At 40.4% G+C, this 24142-nt stretch overlaps 1 protein-coding gene across 1 annotated transcript in view; it reads left to right on the top strand.

Annotated features, from left to right (window-relative positions):
• Positions 1-24142, top strand: part of agbl4 (AGBL carboxypeptidase 4) — a 498974-nt gene that overhangs the window by 20219 nt on the left and 454613 nt on the right. The window contains exon 3 of the mRNA XM_079826732.1: positions 12944-13068. Within this exon, the coding sequence (XP_079682858.1) occupies positions 12944-13068 (125 nt within the window). The remainder of the gene's footprint in view (positions 1-12943; positions 13069-24142) is intronic.

Consider the following 24142-nt stretch of genomic DNA (forward strand, 5'->3'; position numbering starts at 1 on the left):
TTTTTTATGTCTTTCGGCTGTTGAAACACTAAGCAATTACTTAAGACATGATACAGATTCGGTAAGTTGTACTGTATCTTTCAACATACCTTCTGATGTTCATTCATGTTTATTTCATGCTGTAACAAGTAGTAAAGCTGATTAGTTCACCTGCCGCTTGACTTGAACTGAGGCGAATATAGCGATCTGTCATGCCACAATAAAGAGCACAAAAATGGTATTTATTGTTTGAATTTTGTAATAAAATTGACATAATTTGAAAGCTGAGACTTTGTTTCATATCAGAAATAGCAAAGCACATTGCTTATTGTGAATTATTGGATGGGAGGTACTGTACAATACAAAGCTTTGTTTATTCATCAACGGGAAACAGCATAGACTGAAAGACAAATTATTGGGATTTAAGAATTGATATTGGTTCTTCAAAATGAGAATTGATCAAAATAGAGAAATCCATATTTTTACCCAGCCCTACTGACATGACAACAACAAAACAAATAAATAAATCATTAGAATTAAAAAAGGCTTCAGTATTTGTTCATACAGTTATGGCTGAAATACAATATGTAAGCTGGTGTGTGTGAACAGTTTTAGTATCTCCTGTTAGTAAATATAATTTTTAGTTTCAAACATTGACTGTGAATGGAGCTGAAGTTGGTGTATAGATAGAGTATTGGCAGTGTAGATGAATTTTCTTTTGCTGCCTTGCAAAAATCTGATAAGTGTGCCTTTCCCCCCTAGTGAGCTTCTCTACTTTGTATTTATTTTTTTCCCTTTCACTATATATTTAGAGCACTGTTGCTTAATTCTCTTAAGTAATTACACCGTGGTGGGTGTAGTTTGCTAGAGTGCTTGTGCAAAGGGAGGTGAGAAGGAGCACTGATTTTCTGCCAAGATTTCTGAACAGCTTGCAGTTGAACCCCTCCGTTATATTTCTTTCCATTCGAGTCTATCAGGTCATTGACAGTAGCATCACTTTATGTAATTCCCTGTTTTGAAAAGCTTTTGCACGTTGGGAGATTTCTGTGTTTCTTGCTCGGGATGGCCAAGAAGCCTTGCTGGCATTTTGTAGCCATCTTGGTCCACAATGGCTGAACGCCACTGATTCATCTGTGGTTTTATCACACTGCTGCACAACACGACAGCGCAGACCAGATGTGCACTAGTTACTGCATGCTACTGCTATGGGACTAAACTCTGAGTTTATCACTACACACACCCCAACCCCTTAGAGTGCTGACTGCAGCTTGCTAGAGGAGTCGTGTGTTTAGAATGCACTCCAAACCGATTCCCTGGCATAGTTCAGATGAAACACAATCAATTGGTTGAGCTTGGATGTAAACCTACAGGAAATAGATGTGCTTTGTTGAGCCAGGTGCTGCCTCTAGCTGTGTGGCTCCCCAGTTTTAAATGAAACATGCAGGGGAAAAACCTAGTCATTCCTGAAGACACGTGATTACAAGGGTTGTGCAAAGTTTATAATTCAAGAATTTTCTCCCTTTCAATTCATAGATGGGAATTTGACTTGAATTGGCCACACCCCAAAGAAGTGGAAGAATTGGATTTAAAGTTTGAATTGGAATTCAATTTTCTATCTAAAGGTTTTTTATGTTTTTTTTAATGTTTTTGAAAGAAGTATCTTATGCTCACTTAAAAAAAATTATATTGTTAGATATTATTAAACTTTGAAATAACTGTTTTCTATTTTTTTCTATTTTAAAATGTAATTTATTCATCTGATGGCAAAGATGAATTTTCACATGCATCTCATAATGAAAGCCCCTTCTCTTATTGGTGACCTATAGGAATTGCTGGTAATTTCAGGGTTCTCTTGTTCCTGTCACCTTTGGTGCCCACCTCCCATTACAGACCAGCCAGCCCTAGGCATTAGAGCGAAGACCAACAGGGAGCATTAACTGTAAATAAACAGGGCAGCAGCTCCCCAATAGGATCCTACCACCCTGATAACAGACCCCTCTTAGCAGCACTGTTGACCTTCTCTTCGCCACAGGCTCACCAAGGACCCTTCAGCTTCTTCTGTCTTTATCTCCCAACTCTCCGCAGGAAAGATTATTCTTATTGCCAGGCCAGGGATATCGAGCAAGAACTAGAGGAAGAGATAACGAAAAGAGAGAAAGGGAAGGGAGTGTGTTAGGAAGAGATGAAAACAAAAAAGACAAAGCTTGAAAAAACAGCCGACAGAAACAGAAGAGGACCTGGACTGTTGTCCCGCTGGCATCGCGTTTTTTGTCCTTTGTAGGACTTCATATAATTAACTCGTAAAGAGATAGCATGAAATTTAAAGTGACTTCTGTTTACCCACTAAGGACTCAAACCATACAGCTAACAAAATGATAAGGCAAGGAATGAAAGGGAAGGAGAACAAAGTGGTACATAATCTAAATCTGGATATAAAGGGGTAACAACGTTAACCCTCCATTCTCCATTCGAAATAAGATGAAGAGGGAAGACCACAGTTGACGGGGATGAGTGGCTCTTTTAAGAGAGTGCCTCCAGGAGTCTGGGGCTTCAGAAAAGCCGGCATGTTTCATGGCTGAGATCGATGATACAATTTAGTACATTTCACAGTGAATGCCTCCCTGTGACCTGCCGACTGTTATGAAATGAACACACTTGCTTTGGGCCCTTTTTTTTTATTCGAGCAATACTGATACAAGGGCAGCAAGAAAATTTGAACCTTTTCAGATTCATTGGCCCCTTTATCACTGCTGCCAAGCGTGTGGGCTGCAAAGCACAGATGCAGACGCTCTGTATTTTGTGCCGCTGAGGGTTCTGCATATCCATGCTAAAAGATAGATGTCAAGCAATTACTACTCTTGAATTTATTTCCTGCCCCATTTTTGATAAAATGCTAATGCATGTGATTATTTTACTATTTAGTACCATTTTAATGACAGTCTAGTGATTTGGGTGACATTGTGTAATTGATGTCATTAATTAGCATCTAGAGTCCGCTTGGCTTAAAACGCACATTCATGCGCAGCACGGCCTTCCTCCTGGGACTCCCGGAATGGCGATGGAAATGGTGCTAGCGTTGTGAAGAATGCTAGTTTGAAGGCTTTTACAGTTTTAACACCTGTTAAAGACGTTCTGAGAGTTAAAGGTCATGGCTCTATTCTTGTCTTGAATTAACAATAAAAATGTGAAACATTTTTGCAGAAATGGAGAGAAAGGAAAAAGAGGGACAGAGAGAGAGATTGATGTTGCCTCGGTGACACCTTGCCTTTAGACCGAGAGCAGGAAAACCGTCATGAAGAGAGTTTGGCTGGAGGTCTTGAGCCAGATACCTTTCCTGGGGTTTGAATCAATTCCAGCTTTATCAGTTGTCTGTGTCCAGGTATTCTCACCCGTGGGAGAGTCTGATGTGTTTTCCAATAATGAAAAGGAGCACATGGCAAAAACACATTTAAGAGGTGGCCAGTCTCCAGAGTAAGTTCTAATTTCCAATGCAGTCGTTACAGAAGAAAAAAAAACTTGTAGAGAGGTTGAAAGATATCTGTGTCCAATGCCGTTATCAGTACCTGGGATGCTCTAGACTCACCACATTACCACATTTCTCACCAGTAATTAAAGTACAGCTAGTCAATAGATACCAGATAGTGGATGTCCTTGTTGATCAAATAGATGTGTTTATCCGTGCCATTTATTGTTTTATAATCAGCTATTTTGCATAACATGGCAACTTATTCTAAACTGCAGTATATGAGTGCCATACTATGTTTTATCATGTGTATTTTAATACAATAATTTTACTGAAATATACAATGACTAAACTACACTCCTTCATTGGTGGCTTATTCTCTCTGCCTTTATTTTTCTTTTTCATTATCTTGGTTTCTCCCTGTATGGTCATGTTCTCTGGTTGTGGGCTGTTAGGCAGTTGTAGACTGCAGAGTGTCCCATTGTTTTGGATGAGCAGGAGGACTGCTCTAACTGACCAGGCTTGTATCTCTGTAATGGGATTAGCCAAGACATGTTCCTATTGTATGCCAATGTCTGACAGACCTAGCCCCCATTCTGTTTCTTTCCTTTTTCTCTTTTTCCCTACTCTTTTCAGGATCATATAGCTCTTTATTTGTCTGTTTATTCTATTTCATATGCAGAAACAAAACAAAGTGTAGTAGTGTTAGACCGATATATCGGCCGGCCGATATATCGGGCTGATATTTCCGATAATTTTTTCCTGCATTATTTACAGACAGGCGTCCACAGGCAGCTCTCACCGTCTTCAAACTGTCTTGCTCTCCCTCCCTCGCGCATATGAATCAAAATCAATTGAGAATTGACACGATGGTAAAAGGTCGAAAGACTGAAGTTTCACGTGGAGCATTGGGAGATTTTTTCCTGAATTACCGCTGGTGTTGCTCTACAAGAGATTAAGTTAAGTGCACCTACACTCTAAAAAATGCTGGGTTAAAAATAACCGAAGTTGGGTTGAAAATGGACTAACCCATCAATTGGGTTGTTTTAACCCAGCTATTGGGTTGTTTTAAGCAAACATTTAACCCAACCGCTGGGTCAAAACAACCCAATTGCTGGGTTAGTCCATATTCAACCCAACTTGGTTTATTTTTAACCCAGAATTTTTTAGAGTGTAACCATTAAATGACTAGGTTGTAAATAGTTTTAAAATTAAGTACAGTACAGTCAGTGTGCACTTTATTATGCTGCTTGCTTGTTGATACTGTGTGGAATAGTGTAATTATTTTATTTATGCTTAAATATTTATTTTCAGAATCTATTTTCATCACTGAACTCTTTTTTTTTCTTGTTCTACCTCACCTGTTTTTACTATTTGTTAAATATTGTTTTTTTTAGTTCATTAAATGTTCCTTTTTAAATTGTAAATTTTAAATTGTTATCATCATGATCATGGTGTCATTTTTATGTTGTAAATTGCGGGAGCAAAAGCAGTATCGGTTCCAAATAGCGGCTCAAGAAAATCGGCAGCCCGTATCGGTCATCGGCTAAGGCTGATGAAAAAAAAAATCCATATCGGTCGATCCCTAAAGTGTAGTACATTTAGGTGAGCTCAATTTGAACCTCTCTAAAAAATTTCCAGCAATGTTTCATTTTAAAAAACATTTGTTATATTATATTATATTAATTATATTATATTATATTATATTATATTATATTATATTATATTATATTATATTATATTATATTATATTATATTATATTATATTATATTATATTAATTATATTATATTATATTATATTATATTATATTATATTATATTATATTATATTAATTTATTATATATTATATTAATTATATTATATATACCTCTCCTCTTCCTTGCACCGGCTATGTTACAGAACAACTGACCAAACATGAATTGAGCAGCAGAAATCATGCGTCTCTGGCAGGGAGACCGGCCTATTGAGGACTATGTGGTGGACTTTATTGAACTTGCTTATCTGACTGCTCTGGATGAGGTGTGCTTAATTATATTTTTCGGGGTGGGATTATCAGAGACGCTCCGTTTGTGTATGCAATTGTAGCACCCTGACTGGACGCTGGAATACATCAATCTTGCACTGCAGTGAAGCGGCTCTGCATTTACTGTGGGAGTTGCGGTGGAGGAACGTGATACTCCCGCAGTAGCCCTCACTCCAGAGCCGTGCCCGTCATGCCCGCCACGTCAGAGCTTCTTCACAACATGGCCGTCACGCCAGAGACTTCAGCCATCGTCGACACCACATGATGGATGCCACCAGCCGTCATGGATGCCACACCAGAGTCTCCAGCCATCATGGATGCCACGCCAGACTCTCCAGCCGTCATGAACGTTGCATCTGAAGCTATCAAGGCGTTTCCTAGGCATTTGAGACTGGTTTCCAGTTGGGTGGACACAACGCTAATGTTGGTACGAGCAGCTGGCATCTCGGCAGTGATATCAAGTCTGGGGGTCTCAGAGGTTGTCCCACTGTCAGTTGCACTTCCCATTACAGCGATGGCCATTTTGTATGTCTGGGCCGCGTAGGCTTCAGCTTCTCTCAAGGCAGTGCCATCCTGTCTGCCCTGATGCGACCACGGAAGTTGTCCCTGAGTTTCCTGTTTGCCCAGTTTTTTCTTTCTGCCCAGACATAACCATGGATGTCACTCTTGAACTGCCTGTTTGCACTGACACGACCGCAGAGGTTGTTCCCGAACTTTTCATCTGCCCTGAGATGACTACAGAGAACTACACCCTTCTGGTTCTATTATAACCATGGAGGACGCACTTGAGCTTTCTGCTTGATTTGACCCTGCCCCTGAGGCCATCCCTAACCTCTCTGTGCTCTGTATTACAGTTTTGCTTGATCAGCCGTGATGGTGTCCAGTTCCGTCAGATCTACCCTAGGGGTCTTCAGCTCCACCCTGGTTGTCATCAACTCCACCTGCTCCACCTTGGTGGTTCTTAGCCACGCCGTGGTAGTCACCAGTCCCGCCTGTTCCAACATTGTGGTCCTCAGCTATGTCTTGTTGGTCTTCAGCTCCACCATGGTGGTCAACAGCCCTGGCTGCTCAACTGTGGTGGTCTTCTCCAGAACCGCTTCCACCTCACGGACCTGGCCCTCTGTCCATCCCCGTGATCCACCACTGCTCCACCTCCCTCCTGCACAAGTTTGTTTTTGTTTAGGAAACAATTTTGTTTTATTGTGAGTCATCTGAACTATGCCAGGAATCGGTTTGGAGTGCATTCTAGACATGACTCCTCTAGCAAGCTGCAGTCAGCACTCTAAGGGATTGTTTAGGAGCATCTGGAAGCCGCTCCTTAAGGTGGGGTTCTGTCATGATCCCATGATGCCTGTGTTCCCCTGTCTTGTGCGGGGACTTTTTTTGTTACTTCCTGTTTCTACTGTAGTTGCTTTGTAGTCATATTGGTCCCCATGATTGCATTCCCAGGTGTGTCTTGTTACCTTGTTATCTTGTTAGCGTCTCTGTGTATAAAATAGCCCAGTGTTTTAGTCAGTCTTTGCCAGTTGTTGTCTCTGTGAGGATGTAGCGAATGTTTGCCTTGTTTCCCTGTGTTTTGGATTTCTTGTCCATGTTTGGACTACCTCTTGTTTTATTAAAATACTGCTTACATTTGGATCCAGCCTCTCCTCTTCCCTTATATTGTTACCATTATATTACATTACAGTAGCTTCATTCCGCCAACATATTCAATTATTTGCAATATATTTCCGTTACACATGGTTTGTAGATTCTAGGTGTTGGATGCTAAGTAATGGGCGCTTAGTAATAAAAACCAAAGAATATAAGTAAGGCAAATCATGTGAGAAGCAATGGAGGCCAAGTGTATGTTTTAGAAATAAGTGTCTGAATTGAACAGCTGGAAAGAAAGGAACAGTGTGAGGTAGCTGAGTGGAGACCACCCACATGCTTCTCCAGACAGCAAACACATTACATTAATACGGATTCTCCATTTGCTTTACTCTTCTACATCTATAACAAGGTTAACCACATGAGAAACACACATTCACACACAAGCTCAAACTCAAACACACACACACACACACACACACACACACACACACACACACACACACACACACACACACACACACACACACACACACACACACACACACACACACACACACACACACACACACACACACACACACACACACACACACACACACACACAAGCCACCAGATAAGATGATTCAACCTCCCACTCTTTTCTCTATATGGAATGTTTATTTCAGTTTGCTGATAACAGTGGGAATTAACTCCCTATAAATGAGAAAGTGTCTCTCCTCCCAGCAGCTCGGCGGTGTCGTTCTGCTGAGAGCAAACAGGCTATAAAACAACACTGCCTCTGTTCCCATTGAACTCCATAGAGTTCTCCTCTGAGCTTGTTGCATTATTTGCCAAAAACCCAATTTGTTAAATCCTAAGCACTGTGTTGTAGAAGTCTCCTATGACGGAGTATGTAGATGAAATTTTAAATTCAACTCAAGACAGAGTTGAAACGTTGGAGAATTTGCTTGCATTCTCTTTTTCTTGCTTTTTCGCACCACACACACACACGCTACGCACACACACGCTACCACAAGTTGAAATACAGCCATTGATTTTTCCTTTTCTGGTTATACATTGAATTATCTGTGTTGTCAGTGAACTGTCATCCAAAATGGCGTTCATCCTCCACGCTGTGATGGCTGGACCTCTCCTCCGCTGTAGTATTTATGCTTATTTAGGGCTGGCCGAAGTGTTGTAGATTACAGCTCATCATGGTCTGACTCTGGAGTCAGGCACCATAAAATTAAAACTCAAATCAATGGTGTATCATATCCTTTCGCATCAAGCTGAGCAGAGACTTGTTGCCCTGAAGCCCTGAAGTGTTTTTTTTTCTTCTCACAAATGTAAGGCTGTAAGACATTATATACCAGCTGAAAAATGGAAAGAAAATAAATCAGATGCTTGCAGCTAAATCAGCATTTTTGTGCGTGCTTGTATTCATATTAAAATGTGTTTATCAAAAGTTTTGCTGGGGTGATTGAGAAAAATAATGATTGAGAGTTTGTAAGTTACTCAGCATTGCATTTCTAAAAGGGAAGCTGAGGTAGATCTGTCAGCACCATGGACAGAGACTTCATTCCGCTGTCTTTGGGGAGCTGTCTTTGGTGCTGAAAAGCCAAGCGTTCTGAAAGAAGGCAATGTGATTTAGAAGACATTCTTTTAAAATGGTTAATGTAGAAATGCACCTAAAATGGTTTGGCCACTAATGATTTTTAAAATAAACTTTTGGCCAGTTTTGATCTCAGGGTCCAAAATTAACTTTTTTTGTATACCTGCCAATAGCTAGTAAATAAAGAACATTTAATGATCATAAAAGTTTCTTACTGTCAACGGGACTGCATTTTGCATAATTTAACGTATTATGCATTATGTAATATAATATTATGCATTTTATTATTCGTTTTTTTATCTTTGCATATTTGTGGCAGAGTAGGGAATGGGATTATGTCAGTTTTATGTAAACTACTGTCTGTGTTGATTTATGTAGATATGAGTGTTTGTGTGTATATGTATGTGTATTTATTTTGCCTTTTTTTACTCTACTAATTTTGTAGCTTGTCACATGAAAAATATGATAAATCTCATCTCATCCAATTAAACTATCACAATTTAGACCAAATCACTGGATCACTGTTACTGCATGTCGATGGCCAATATTTGATGCTAAAAGTGGCGTAAATGGTTAATGTGCTGGAATGGATGAATGATGAATTAGAGTGCACATCTGTCTGGAACAGGTGCAGTCACCAATCTCCCATTCTCTCCTTCTATCCTTTTCTCCTCCAGTGACTGGCTCAGCTACTGATCCTTTCTCTCTTTCTCTGTATGGTTGGCTGATGTATACAAAATACATGTTAGAGCTGTGAAACAGATGTTATTTTTGGTGTAAAGTTTGACTTGACTCTTCTCAGCTACTGAGAGCTGTGGTGTGGAGCCCTATCACTGCTGCTGGGAGTTCATGTCTGTCATTCAGGTTAAGATATGATGGGGAAGGTGAAATGGCAATACATCTTGTTCTTAGTTGCTCTGGAGGTTTTGGAATATAAAACTGATTACATCCATCTAAATGTCTCTTTTTAATTTGGGTGTTCACCACAGTTGTGTGGTATACTGGTACTAAAATATTACCAGTACTAAAAACTGACAATGCTATAATATCATCAGCAAATTTCAGTAGTTAGTTCAGATGACAATGCTCTGCTATTCAGTGCTGTTCAGGCAGTGTAAAGGTTATTCATTCATTAAATAATTTGAATGCTTTTACAGAATTTGACAATATAACTGGCTCATATTACAATAAAAAAAAATAAAAAAAAATAGATGATTCATAAAATGTAATTTTGGACCCTTTGTATAGTAGAATCAAATTTATGAAATAGATACAGTATATACAGAAAGCTGTATATGACGTTATTTAACTTGCACATTTTGTTGTTTTCTTTCCTCAGAAAGAACTTCACAAAATGACTATTTATGAGATTAAACTCAAATTATCCCCATTCAGTTATTCAATTTATTGACAGCCCTAGTATATTTTCATTAGTTGTCCCAGACTTTTTAATTTAGTATCAGTGGCTTTGTATCAGTCATACTAGAGCTATCATTTTGGCATCAGTCTAACCCTAATGTACACACACTTTCAGAAAATATTGCAAAATGCATCTATTGATCCACACATGAAATTGAATTAAATTTCTCTCCTTCACACATCATGTTTGAGTTACACATGGACCTTTCCATTTCATTCGGATATGTTTATAAAGGTCACTCATTGACCTTTGCAATAGCTGTCTGATAATCTATAAAACGCTTTTCCATCCGGAGTGTGCTACTGCTGTCATACTTGGATTCTTGCTGCAGGAGATTTGTGTTTAAAAGAAAGTGACTTTAATCAGCTAAAGTGCCAATATCCATTTCATCTGGAGAGCACTATCAATCTGTATCCAATACACTGGAAGAAAAACGCAGTGACCATTAGAACCATTGGGCAGCCGTTCAGAAAATGAACAGAAAGGCATAAATTAGTTTATGAAGTTATATATATATATATATATATATATATATATATAGGGGGGAAAAGCTGACAAGTTTCCATGTTTTATTTATAATCTTCTTTCATAATGCCTTTTTCCGGAAAGTGAGCCTGGGAAGTGAGAACTGACTATATCAGGAAACTTGAAAAGGTTAAACTTCGCACTTTACAGATTTGTCCTGAGAGGATCCGTTCCTGCTGGTTTTGTGGACAGGCGAGTAAGTTTGCGATGAGTTTAGGAATGTTTGGGACGTGTTGTTTCTGTTCTGGCAGAAGGATGACGTTCCACTGGGCTCCGGTGTGACGGAATGGTAGTCACTCCATCTGTCAGTAATTAGCTCTGAGCTGGCTTCCACCAGGCGGTGACTTCCACACTTCTTTCTCTGAACCCAGACTGCATGAGCAGGGCAACCAGATGCATCTCCCCCTCCCTCTTTCTTTTTGTTCATCCAACCTTATGAGTTAACTCTTTACTCTTATTACCATGAGAGTAAAGAGTTAAGACTGAGGGCTGCTGGACTAGTACATTGCAATGCAGCATTTCTCTAGCTAGTAAAAAAGTAAGTTAGTTGTCATTTAGCAGATCATTTTATCTGTGTATTAGAGCAACAATCCCCTTTGGAACAAACTGGCAGCAACCACGAGGTTAAATAACTTATGAAAGCTAAATTTGAGTTTTTTTCTAAAAATGTTCAATTAAATTGAATGTGTTTTGTTCTGTATGTGTATTTCTCAGGTGTCAAGACACCGCCAAAAATGTATAGTTTAAAATAAAAAAAACCTGACTCAATCTCTCCCATACCAGACAGGGTCTCCCCGAATTTAGTGATTCAGGGTTTTTATTTCTTATGTATATGTTGTGATTTATTTCATCATTATTTTAATACCTTTTCTTTGTAAAGCACTATGAATTACCATTGTGTATGAAATGTGCTATTTAAATAAACTTGCCTTGCCTAAAGACTGCTATAAAGGCCTCAGATTGCAGCCAGTATTTGCATGTTGCATTCTGGCGATATTTTGTTGCAGGTTTTACCATGGTCTATTTGAATACTGGATTCTGATTGGCTGGAAGGTGTGCAATAAAACCGTTTAATACACAGGTAGTGTTAATCTATATTAATGCGCTGCTTTCATTGAAGCACACGCATACATCACTCGCACACAGAGAGTGGAGATTGCGCTGCGCACACAAAGGAACATTCAGGAGCACAGAAACGTATCAACACTGCCCCATGACTTTTAGTAATGAAATAGCCTCGCTACTGAATCGCTGCATTATATTTCTCAGCAATGAGGGGGCTAACATCGCTATTTTGAAGTAATTAAACTCACAGACTCCCGTTGTTAATAGAGAGAGATACTGAACAGACACAGGTGCAAATCTCTCTCTCTCTCTCTCTCTCTCTCTCTCTCTCTCTCTCTCTCTCACAATAACCAAATCAAATAAATGCTATAATGCTTACGCACTACTTTATCTCTGTGTTTGATCCGAAGCGGGCAGAATGCTAGATCTAACGAGCCATAACTGATGAAAATAACCATCAATTTTCGTCAAATATTTCGCTGCAAACATCAAAAACAGATTTAAGTTGACAATGCTGGCAAATGACCCTGGTATAATTGGGATAATCCATGGCTAGCTGTGCATTAAACGATTTTAATGCATGACGTGGAGGCAACCACGATGTGGTTCTTTGCCTCCACGTCGTGCATTAAAATCATTTAATGCACAGCTAGTCGTGGATTATCCCTTACTTATCAAACTTTCTCTGTATTACTCTGCATGATGTGAGAATTACCTGTGTTCCCATTAGCATGCTTGTTTAAGGCTGAACTTTATAACCTGCCATTTGACATTTGTGTGAGGCCTGCAGGATAATATGTTACCAACAAAGCACTTTTCTGGTTTGTTAATATTTATTTGTTTGCGGCAGCCATGTTGAGGCTTGTTATTGTGCGATCTGCTACCAAAGCTGTCTAGTCGTCACCTGAGCGACTGCCAAGCGTCTCGGCTCGGCTTCCTCCATCCCACCCAGTAAGAGTGTGTGTATGTGTGTGTCAAAATCTGTGGGGAAAGAAAAGGTTAGATGGCAACGCAGCATTTTATTTCCCTTTACATAAATTAAATACTGTGAACACACAAATATCAGTAGGATCCCAACTGATTTATAGTCCATTTTATTAGTCTACAGGGAAATCTCTCCCAGTCACTCCTGTCTGTGTGGAAATATGTCTGCAAGGTAAAGCTAAAGAATAGCATGTTTTGAAATATATGTTTGCTTATATTAGAGTGTATCATAGAACCGCTGAATAGATTCAAGGCCTGAAGTGAACTCTGGACAACTTCTTTGATATTCTCTCCATAGGTAACCTGGGCCGTGTTGACTACATCAGTGAGTTTGAGTTTGATCTGTTCATCAGGCCTGACACGTGTAACCCGCGGTTCAGAGTGTGGTTTAACTTCACGGTGGAAAACGTTCGAGAGACTCAGGTAAGCCCAGACCAGCACAGAGACTCCTTACCCATCGGAGATGTTCCTATAATTTGTTAGGCTTGGATATAGATGTATCCAGGTTTCAAAATTAAAACTTGCTGAGCACCATATGCAACAAAAAAAAGGGCTTAGGGACTTTTTAAACCTTATTATACATTCATAATTAGAAAATTAAAAGTGAGGAACACATTTTTTTTCTTGGTTTTATCATTATAACCCCAAATCCCTGTTGAGCCATTCAAATGATGGTGGACATTACAAGTTACAACGAGTGTTTCAGTATGTACAAACATGCACTACTGTTTAAAAGTTTGGTGTCAGTATGATGCTCACATTTATTTTGATCAATACAGTCAAACAGTTCTGCGATAACATCATTACTCCAGCCTTCAGTGTCACATGATCCAACAGAAATCATTCTAATATGCTGATTTGGTGCTCAAGGCTTTTTGCAGGATTCTTTGATAAATAGAAAGTTCAAAAGAACAACATTAATGTGAAATGGATTTTTGTACCATTATAAAAAATGTTCTTGCTGAATAAAAGTATTAATTTCTTTAAAAACGAACATCATACTGATCCACTTTTAAACGGTTTGTGTGTGATGGAAAAAAAAAATCATTTAGCAGGCTTAAATCTTTCTTTCTTTCTTTCTTGTTGTAATGTAATGTAATGTTAAACACATGCGAGTGACTTTAAAACTGTCCAGAAGTTTAGAATGTCATGAATGATTGAAAGATATTTGGGCCAGGGAGGTCTGCCTGTCATTATCACATTGATGATATGCCAAAAGTTTTTCAAGTGTCACCCACACGCTCCCAAAGGCAGACAATTAGCAGCCAAATAAATTCATCCCTTATGCTGACGTGAATCCTCAGCAGATTGGATGACTGATGCTTTAAATGACGTCTCAGGCTCCTGGAAGAATCGATATCGCAAATGAATCTTAAATCATGCATGCTTACATGAATTTAAATCACTTTTTCTGCAGAAGCGTGTCGCTCAAGTGCCAGTTCATGCCTGTAATCAATTTATAGAGACCTTGTGGTACACGCGGTGTCAGGCACACAGATTGGTTTATACACAATGTAATTTATGGATGATTGAGTCAAGTTATCTCTCAAATGAATAAACTTCTCCATTATTATTTTTTTTCCCCACATTGTTTGAAATATCATGTGACATATCAACAAGTGGCAGTGTCCTTCCCGAGAAACATGCACAAGTCAAATTGACAAACTTCACCTTGTTGTCGAGATTCAAGCCTGTATTGCTCTTTTTTTTCCCCTCCTGTCCTCTTAGCTCTTAGCTTTTCAATACGCAGACAGACAGTATCCACTCATGAGCTCAGGACTTTGTCATTGGTGGAGAGGAGTGGTCACATGCCACAGTGATATGTGGGAACAGAGGGCGTGTCCGCCGGACAGGCCAGCTGGCTGGGCCGGGCTGCAGTTGTTTAGTTTTGTTAACGCCGGTCGAAGCCTCATCACGGCTGTCATTTTTGTTTAATAGCTAGAGGATGGTTTACACTAAGAAAGGAGGGGCGGAAGGAGGGCACGCACGCTATCTCACTGATCTTAGATACCTACACGCAAGGATTGTACATACTGAGGACGATATGAGGAGGGACAGAGAGACGGAGGGCTGTTATTAATAGGAAGTGCTTTACAAAGAAATATGAAGAGAGACAAAATATAAAATACGAGAGAGAGAGAGAGAGAGAGAGAGAGACTAGATGAAAATGCGGGAGGATGTTGCCATCTTCTGTAGCCTGGCTCTATCAGCCCATCTCCCTGCAGTGCTGTAGTCAGCGCTAATCAAATTTTATGGGCAAGAGATGAATGGAAGCCCTAGTCCGGGAGTCTGATCGATTTTAGGGCCAGATACCACTCTGCATCCTGCGCCAACAGGATATTTGCTGCTATTGCAAAAAAGAGAAAGATCAGGAGGGGAAAGAAAACACACACAGACACACACACAAACATTGTACACACTACAGGTGGCAAAAGAGAAACATTTACACTGTTAGCTTCGGAGGTGCTTTGTTGATGCTGGCTCCACCCTCCCCACTCTCTCCTGCTGTCACCACCTTGCCCTCGGTCTCCGTAATCTTTTCTCCATCAATCCAATTTCCGTTTAAAATGAGGACTAGTGTGAATTTAATCTACTTCAGTGGGAGAAGGTGGGGGTGGTCGGTTGGTTTAGCAGAATGGAATATGTTTGGTAAGGGTTGTCTGTGAGTGAACTGCAACACACATGCATGTTTTGTTAATTTATTTTATTTATTTATTTTTTTTAAAAGAGAATAAGAACACATATAAGCTGAATAACAGAATAGTTAAGTGTACTGATCTGGGCAGCCCTGCGCTAGAGAGATATCAGGCCAGGCACAGAGAAGTTGACGAGTGTTTTATTCCTGCACACCCACAAACTCCCTCCTTACTAAAGAACAGGGGAATGGGAAGCAGTGAAAGTGTGTGATACTGAAGCCGAGATGACCATTTTGAAGTAAATGTAAGCTGGTGAAACAGATTTGGTCGTCTCAATCAGCTTAGCGGCTTTGTGGAAATTGGCTGCAGCGTTTTTTATGATGGATGAATGTCTTTTTCCTTTTCTTCTTCACCCAAAAAAATTGGTTACCTTAGAACCTGGGCTCCCTCCCTCTCGTTGAGCTGGGGTTAATTATTTTGCAATGCAATGGAGTTTGTGGCTTCTATTTAATCGACAACTGTAATTGTGTGTGTGGTACCGTCATAAATCTGTTCCTTTAATGCAAATCCAAAATGTGCTCCCGTGTTGGAGAAAAAAATTATGTAACAGATTTAATTGTCTTTGGAGAGTGTTATTGTATTTGCTGGAGAACAAGGAACTCAGGAACACCTTAGTTAAATCACATATCTAAGATGTGCTTCTGGTGCTTCATGGTCATTTTGTTATCGTCTGCATTTCTTCCTCTGTTTTTATTTTTGGAGAGACATTGATTTTGCTCTGGGCATTTATAATGTTCACATCTATGATTTACAATGTATAGGTGTAAATATTAAAGCTGGTTTTATTAATTGCTTGGGTGGTTTTGTGCTTGTTTATATTCAGTGTAGAACTACACACCCTATAAACACTGTAGGTAGCTTGAAAGATGTGAGTGTGTGTTTGGTTTTTGTATAATGCTTCAACATTTCTAATTTGCTTTGTGGCCTTTTCTGAGGCACTTTTATTGAAAGGTACAGTAGAGAGAGGACAGGACAATACTGGGGTAGCCTTTGCCTTTTCCCTTTCCCTTTCCCTTTCCCTTTCCCTTTCCCTTTCCCTTTCCTGTTTCTGTTCTTGTCAGGGTTGGCGTGAAGATATGAGGCGAGGACTCGATACAGATAGACAGGCTTTTATGATAATAAAAATAAACAAAAACAAAAAACTGCCCCAAGGGGGAAAAAAAGACGGACTTGGCTTCAGGAAGAACATGACAGGAAACATTAAGCAACGATCTGGCATAGGACTGCAAACACAAGGAGAATAAATAGGGAACAAACAAGGCAGGTAACGAAGGAGGACAGGTGGGGCAAATTAACCAATAGTCAGGTAACAAGAGGGGCGGGGTCAAGACAATAGACATGAGAGCACATGACACAAGGAAACACTCGACAAGCCATGTGCTCACGGCAGACATGACAAAAACACGAGCACATGGCTAGTGAAAACAAATCACAAGCCATGTGCTCACACAAAGCAAGGCATTGAACACGCAGCCAATGAGAACACTCATAAGCTGCGTGTTCACACAAAACATTACAACATGAAAGCACGCAGCCAGTGAAAAAACACCAGCCGAGTAAACACGAACACGAACCAGGAGCTACACAGAACACAACACACATGGACAGAAGAGCTCACGACAGAAGACAAACACGAGGAGCATGAATGTCCAAATCCAAACCAGAGCCAAGTGCTGGGATCCGAACACCACGCCCCACACACAAAACTCACAAGGACAGAAGAGCAAGCAGCTCAAGCATACAGGAGTGTCAGGGCTCAAAACCAAGAATAAGCTAGACCGAAGTGACAGAACCCTGCAATTTCCTTTTCCTTTCCTTTCACTATTATAAGCAAAGATTCCTGATCACACCTGATCATAAATGAAAGGACCTTCTGAGTCATTCGTGTGCTAATCTTAATTAATGTCATTAAGTATGTGCCCCCCCCCCCCCTGTGCTCTGTATAAGAATCAAAGACTGCTATTAGCTCATCAGAGTGACGGCAGCGCAGTGTAAACATTTTGACGTTTTGTATCTGCACAAAGAAAGGAAAAGACAGAGCAGAGAAAGGAGAGAGGGAGATGGGAGTAGAGATCCTGACCCATCCGTGAGTGCTGTAATGGATGAGATGCATATTGATTTTTTTTTTTTTCTGGAGTGGAGGGAGACTGGGTGGAGCAGGTGTGTGCTTGTATTAACAGTAGCATTAGCGTGTGTTTGTGCATTAGCATCAATGTGTGTCTATGTGAGTGTGTGAATGTGTCTCTCTCTCTGTGTGTGTGTGTGTGTGTGTGTGTATGTCTGTGTGAGTGAGTGAGAGAGAGATTTGCGGGAATGGGCGTGTGCTGAGTGATCTTGGCTGTGTGTTCTGGGAAGGCTGCTGGAGGTTGTGCTGTGTAATATCAGCTCTTTGGCACAGCCCGGCCTCTGCATCTGACTCTGTAAACCTGCATAATGGACTCTTATCACTCACACACACACACACACACACACACACACACACACACACACACACACACACACACACACACACACACACACACACACACACACACACACACACACACACACACACACACACACACACACACACACACACACACACACACACACACACACACACACACACACACACACACACACACACACACACACACACACACACACACACACACACACACACACAGACAGACAGACAGACAGACAGACACAGACAGACACGCACGCACACACACATACACTCATGCAACACTCTGTGTTCATACAGGGGGACATTTAACCCTTCTGGTGTCCTTCCGACTGGACTGAGGGACGTGATGGGAGGGGTAATGAATATCTGCAGCTCTGTCTCTGGAGGACCAGAGCTTAGATCTGTATGGCCAAGGGTGTTGCCATTGGTGTATCCTTGTGTATATGTGTATGCGGACATGTCTATCTGATATTGAGATGTAAGATTAGAAGGCAACCGATGCAGTCTCCAAACAGGAGACCATAAAACAGGTTTTATCTATATAATATTTATTTATGCATCATGTTGGATGCAAACAAAAACTGCTGTAGCATTTAACCATTTCCATTTGAACACTAGATTTGATATACTACTGTAGCAAGATATATCATTACAATTTAGTACATTGACAGGAAAATAGAAAATAAAAATAAATATACTAATGTGATTCGAATTAAAATTTCCCAGAGATTATGCTTATCTTCCAAATGATCAAACCCATTCACTAGAAAAGACGTTGCATTAGTTAAATATGTTGCATTCTGTCTTTAACACCTCATACCACTATAAAGACAGCAAAAATACAAACCAAAAAATAACATTTCGACTCACGTTTGTTCTGTTCACTTTCCTCTAGAGTCTTTCTGTGTATTGGCTGATATTTTCTTCCAGTCTGTGTGTAAAAGTGCTTTTAAGTCATTTCCCTGTCATCCCTCTGCCCACCGATTTTGAGGTGTCTCCAGGGGGCTGGAAGGAGAGAACAGATATCTGGCATGTGGCAGGGTCCTGTTCAGCCCTTGGTGACTTGTTTGAGGATTACACTTGTAATTTAGGTAAAGTAGCCCAACCAGCAAGACGCAGACCTCCTATATCCTCATGCAGGTTGAAAATCTCCTGGTGGAGCCTTCATAAACATTATCTTAAAATGTCATCTGTCATATTAGAAATAAACAGCCTTTCTTGATCCGTCAGCTCGGATTTTACTTGCAGATGTTGTTGGTTTTTATTTTTATGTTATTAATTAGGGTTGTCAATTTAACATGTTGATTTTGTGGGATTAATAGTTTAATATAACTTGTTAAAAATTAGCGCAATTTATCATGCCCCCTGACCCGTATGTAAATGCCATTATAGGATTTTTTTCAGCGAATCAAGCTTAAAGTACTTCCAATGCAGCAAGCTGCAATACATGTTGGATAGAGTGCAACAGAATGGAGCAGAACACAGTGATTGTGATGCTTTTTTTGTGTGTTTGAAAGGCTGAGCTCAATTCTAGGGGCCATTCACACCTTAACGTAACACATTTTAAAAATGGTACAACTCAATGGCCAAAAAAAACATTTCAGAAGACCCTTACCAAGCCTGGACAAATTGCAAGCTGTGCACTGTAGGAGTCTATTCAATGCTTTGTCTGCCACAATATTTGAATGCCTTAATTTGTGGCTTTTCTCCGCAAATATTGATCTATTCCATTAATTGCGATTCAATTGGTTTCAGTTACAATTTGTAAAAGATTGACATCCCTATTATTAATATAATATTTTGATTGATAACAGCAGAAAGTAGAACAGCAGTTCTATTCTTTGTTCATTTAGAAAAACATTGTGATTAAGCCCCAGCTTTGTTTTGCGATCATTCCAAGCCATTGCTAATGTGGTCACACAAGCTGAGTGTTTCCTCCCAATATGGCGTGTCTATTTACAGTCTTGCTATACAAGCGGCTAATGTGGCTAATGTACTGTGATTTGGCCAGGCTGCCAGGGGATCTGCACAGGAAGCTCATTTCACAGATATATAAGCACGCTGCACAGAGCGGCTCCAGCAGCACCTCGGCACCGGCGATCATCCGGATGGCGGGTGCATCTGCGCTCCATACGGAGCCCAATACACTCCCTCTGCGGGAAAGACGGAGACCGTGCCATGCGCGGACCCCCTGCCAACATGAAAGCTTCATATTACATCTGCAGCGTCCCTCATCCTCCTCCCCCGAAACACCAAGCAGCCAGGCAGGTGGCCCATTTATATACATTAAAAGAGCCAAACATCTCACGCCTCGACTTCAGGGATTTTTGATAAAGGCCGCTGCTAGGAAGGGGAGGGAGCCCGCGGGGCCCTTTTGAGTGGCTAAAAGGCTGAATTTGGCGGCTGGGTGCTGCTGTGTTTGGCGCAGCTAGCGGGGCGCGTTGTAAGGGAATGGCAGGGGCCATGCAGAGCGCCGCGCATCTGCACAAACGTGCGCAGCGGCGGGTCGAGGATCATCCTTTTACAGGCCATAATGAATACAGATTGCGCAGCCGGATCGAGATGCTTGGCAATCTGCTGCGCCGAAAATGAAACAACTGCTGCTCTAATCAAATAGTCTTTTCATGCCAGCGTACTCCTTAAGTCGGGGCTAAATTCAATTCCAGAATTCTGGGGTTATAAATGTTGTAATTAGACCATTGTTCTTAAACAGGAGGACTCTGCGCAGGTTGGCTCTCTATCTTCCTCTTGCTTTGTACCTCCTGATCGCTATCTGTGTTGTAACCCATTGTGGCCCCGATGTGCTGAATGCGAAAGCTGAGGCTATAGACTCTTTGGGGCCCTTCAGAACCCCTCTGCCCAAGTCAGATTCATTATGCTGACTAGCATTCAGGGAGTCTGCAGTTTATTAAACAAAGAGGAGCTGGTGAGCTGTGGCGCGCTGATGCTTTGTTGCAGCTTTTCTTTCTGTTTGTGCGCTTAATTCAATCAGCTCCATGCCCCCCTCTAACCATTCTGTTTGTTCTTCGCCGTTAATTACTGCCTAAATTGTTCTCTTGATGTTATATCTGTGTTTATTTACAATGGGGTGCTGCAGAGATGCCTTATATAAGAAGGTGTGCACCTGCTATCTCCTTGCTTTAGCCCTCTATTTTCTGCCTATCAATAAGTAGCCCTGTAGACAAAGCAAATGATCGCTACATTGGAGCCTTTTAAAGTTTTTTGTGTTGCCAATCTAAGTAAATGGTTTTGCATAACTTTCCTGAAATGTTTAGATCCTCAGTTTGATGTAATACTTGATGATTTACTGGTGGGTCGCAAGTTTGCTCTGATTGGGTTGTTGATTTATTAACTTTTAAAACCGTTTAAAAGTTTCACACTGGATGCGGAAGCAGCTCTGAAAATGCATATCCAGAGCAGGAGCAGCTTGCGTCCATTGTGCTTTCACACTGGCAGCGTGTGTCGCGCGTAGCTAAACCACGGCTTGTGTACTGCAAATACAGACAGTATCGTCTTCAGTTGGTAAATTCTTCAGTTTTCCAGCATCTTTTGCATATTTGAACCCTTTCTAGCAGTGACTTTATGATTTTGAGATCCATCTTTTCACACTGTGGACAATTGAGCGCCCAAAAAACACCCCAACCCCAAAGCGGCTTTTAATGCCTCGTTTTTCCTTCTGAAATATCAGTGAATCTTTGAACCTTTTTGTTTCAGTTGTGTTTGAGTCCCTCAATTGTCCTCAGTGTGAAAAGATGGATCTCAAAATCATAGTGACTGCTCAAATATGCAAAAGATGCTGGAAAACTGAAGGATTTGCAGGACCTGGAGGATTTTTCTGAAGAACATTGGGCAGTTTAACTGCTCTAGACAAACAAGAGACTCATGAACAACCATCGCAAAACAAAACAAAAACCCAGCCGTGGATCATCCAGGGAACGACACACAGTATTGAGAATCAATGGTTCATAAACTTTTGAACGGGGTCATTTTAATAAATTCAGCAAGTTAAATGTAAACATTTTTATGTCAAATATCTTATCAGGGCAGCACTAAATAAAAAATAAAACATTTTGTATGATCTCTCTTATTTTGTTAAAATTATTCACGTTCACAGATTCTGCAAGCGGTTCACATACTTTTTCTTGCAACTGTATATGGACGAATGCGAACTCGTGGGACATCTTTTTATTTTAATTCTTCTTTTGTGGTCTGAAAAAGAAAGAACAGTGTAATAATTTCACTTTTGGGCTCAAACAAGTGACGCCAATTATGTAGTGATTTTACCTTCGTTCATCCAAGGACGTTAAGTAAGGTAGTGATTGGTACTCACGTCACCGCTGACGTTGTGATTTTTAGATCACATGTCACTTAAGGTGTGGTTATGAGTACATCAGATGACCACATTCCCGCTCTCTTAGTTTGGGACCCTAGTCAAGGTCTTTTACCTTGGCTCTATGAGAACACTCCAAACAGGAGGCGGTTAAATCATTTTAGATTGAATGTAAAGTGGGGAGAGTTGGTCAGCTGATTTATCTGAAAGATTGGTGAGATTTCTAACTTGTAGAGCCTTTTCTGTATTATCAGCACAAGTAAGAAACAATTGTAATAAAATAGATTTTATTAACAAAAGATAAACTAGAATAACTAACACCACTACTAAATGAATACAATGAATGATAAAGTAATAAAGTGCATAAGATACATAAAATACATGTGATTAAGTTGAGTGTGGCTATGGAAGAGTTGTGTTATCTTATGGAAAGATAAACTGTTGTTTCTCTGAAACTAAGGTGAAGAACCTTATTATGCATCAAACAAATAACGAAAGATTATTTGTTATTAACTAGCATCAGTTATATTACCTCTAATGTAAATTAGAAAATCATATACTGATAATATACAACAATGCCAAGGTTTCTGGAAAGAGGTTTGGTTAAGTGATATTTACGTTCCACTTGGTTGAGTAAGCAGACTGATGGAGGTGACTTCTTCCACTGGTTGTGCTGGGTAACAATGCAGTGGGATAGAAGCTGGAATCCGTTTCAACAGTCTTGAACACGAAGATCTGTGGGATGCTGATCTCCTGGAGCACCAAAGGGCCCTAAAATCTGGAACACGTAGATGAGGCCCTGAAGTAGGTGCAGAAGGTCCTTAATCTGGAACACGCAGACGAAAGAACCTCAAAGTGAAGGTTTGCTCTCCTGAGTTTAACCTTGTTGCAAATGTCTCTGTGTGTCTTCTGACTCTGTGGGTCAGACACTCAGGACTTGGTCAATCCGCTTTGGTCTCTCTGGCATGGAGACTCGGGACGTGCTGTAGTCGTCTCGCTGGACTAAAACTCTGAACGTAGTGGTTGTTAATGTCTCTTTCCTCACAGGCTGGAGGCAATATTCTAAACAAATAGAAACCAAACATGATGGGAAAAGATTTAACTGTTCATTCATTTGTTCATTAACAGCTGATTCTGTGTAAGATGTTGGATTACAAATAGCTGTCACTGAGAATACTTATTTCTCTGAATAAGTATGAAATGGATGTGTGTAGTTTACATCAGTCTTAAGGGTGAGGTCCTGTGGAATTTTTATGGCAGTCATAGACCAGGACATTAGGGTTTTGGGTGAAGGGCAGAAACTGCATGTGGGCCAATGAGATGTCTTGTCCTTCCTGGGCTTGGTACAAGAGCTGGTCTTTTTGGCCTCTAAGAGGTGTCTGGATGTTGTCATAGCATCTTATCTGATGGCGTTGGACAGTTTGTTTGTCTCAGTCTACCAAGATCCAATCGAAATGTAGCAAAATGTAGCAAACCTTTGTCCACTGTTATGGACAGAGAGTCCTGGAATGTGCTGTCCACTACAACAGCATACTGCATTAGAACAACACCAGGGTGGGTGAGTAAATAAACAACAATTTAGGCTGCTGTCCCTTTAACAATTTTGATACTGTTTTGTCTGGATGCAGAGGCAAATCTAGTTGACAATCACTGAAATATCACAAAGTTAATCACTCATTTCTACACCCAAAGTGTAACTTTAATGACCTCTGTGTCTATCCTCAGTTAACCTGTTTGTATTTGCAGTAGATAAATGTTATCTCTCGCTAGATGAGCTCATAGAAATTGCTTGTCAGAATTAGTGGCATGTGCAGACAGCAGTGTCCTCGCCACTCTAAACGAGCGGGATCTTCACGAGTGCTGCTGTCGCTCATGGGCACTGCCATCCATTAGACGTCTCTCTAAACTGCTCCACGTTTATTGGTGGTTATGAAAAGGCACAAATTACAAAATGCAAACATGCTCTGCCTTTGTATGACACTCTTAATGCATTGAATGTGGATATTATGAAAGGCAGACTGA

Source organism: Gobio gobio (genome assembly GCF_949357685.1).
Source record: "Gobio gobio genome assembly, chromosome: 10".
In the NCBI taxonomy this organism is placed as follows: Eukaryota; Metazoa; Chordata; class Actinopteri; order Cypriniformes; family Gobionidae; genus Gobio; species Gobio gobio.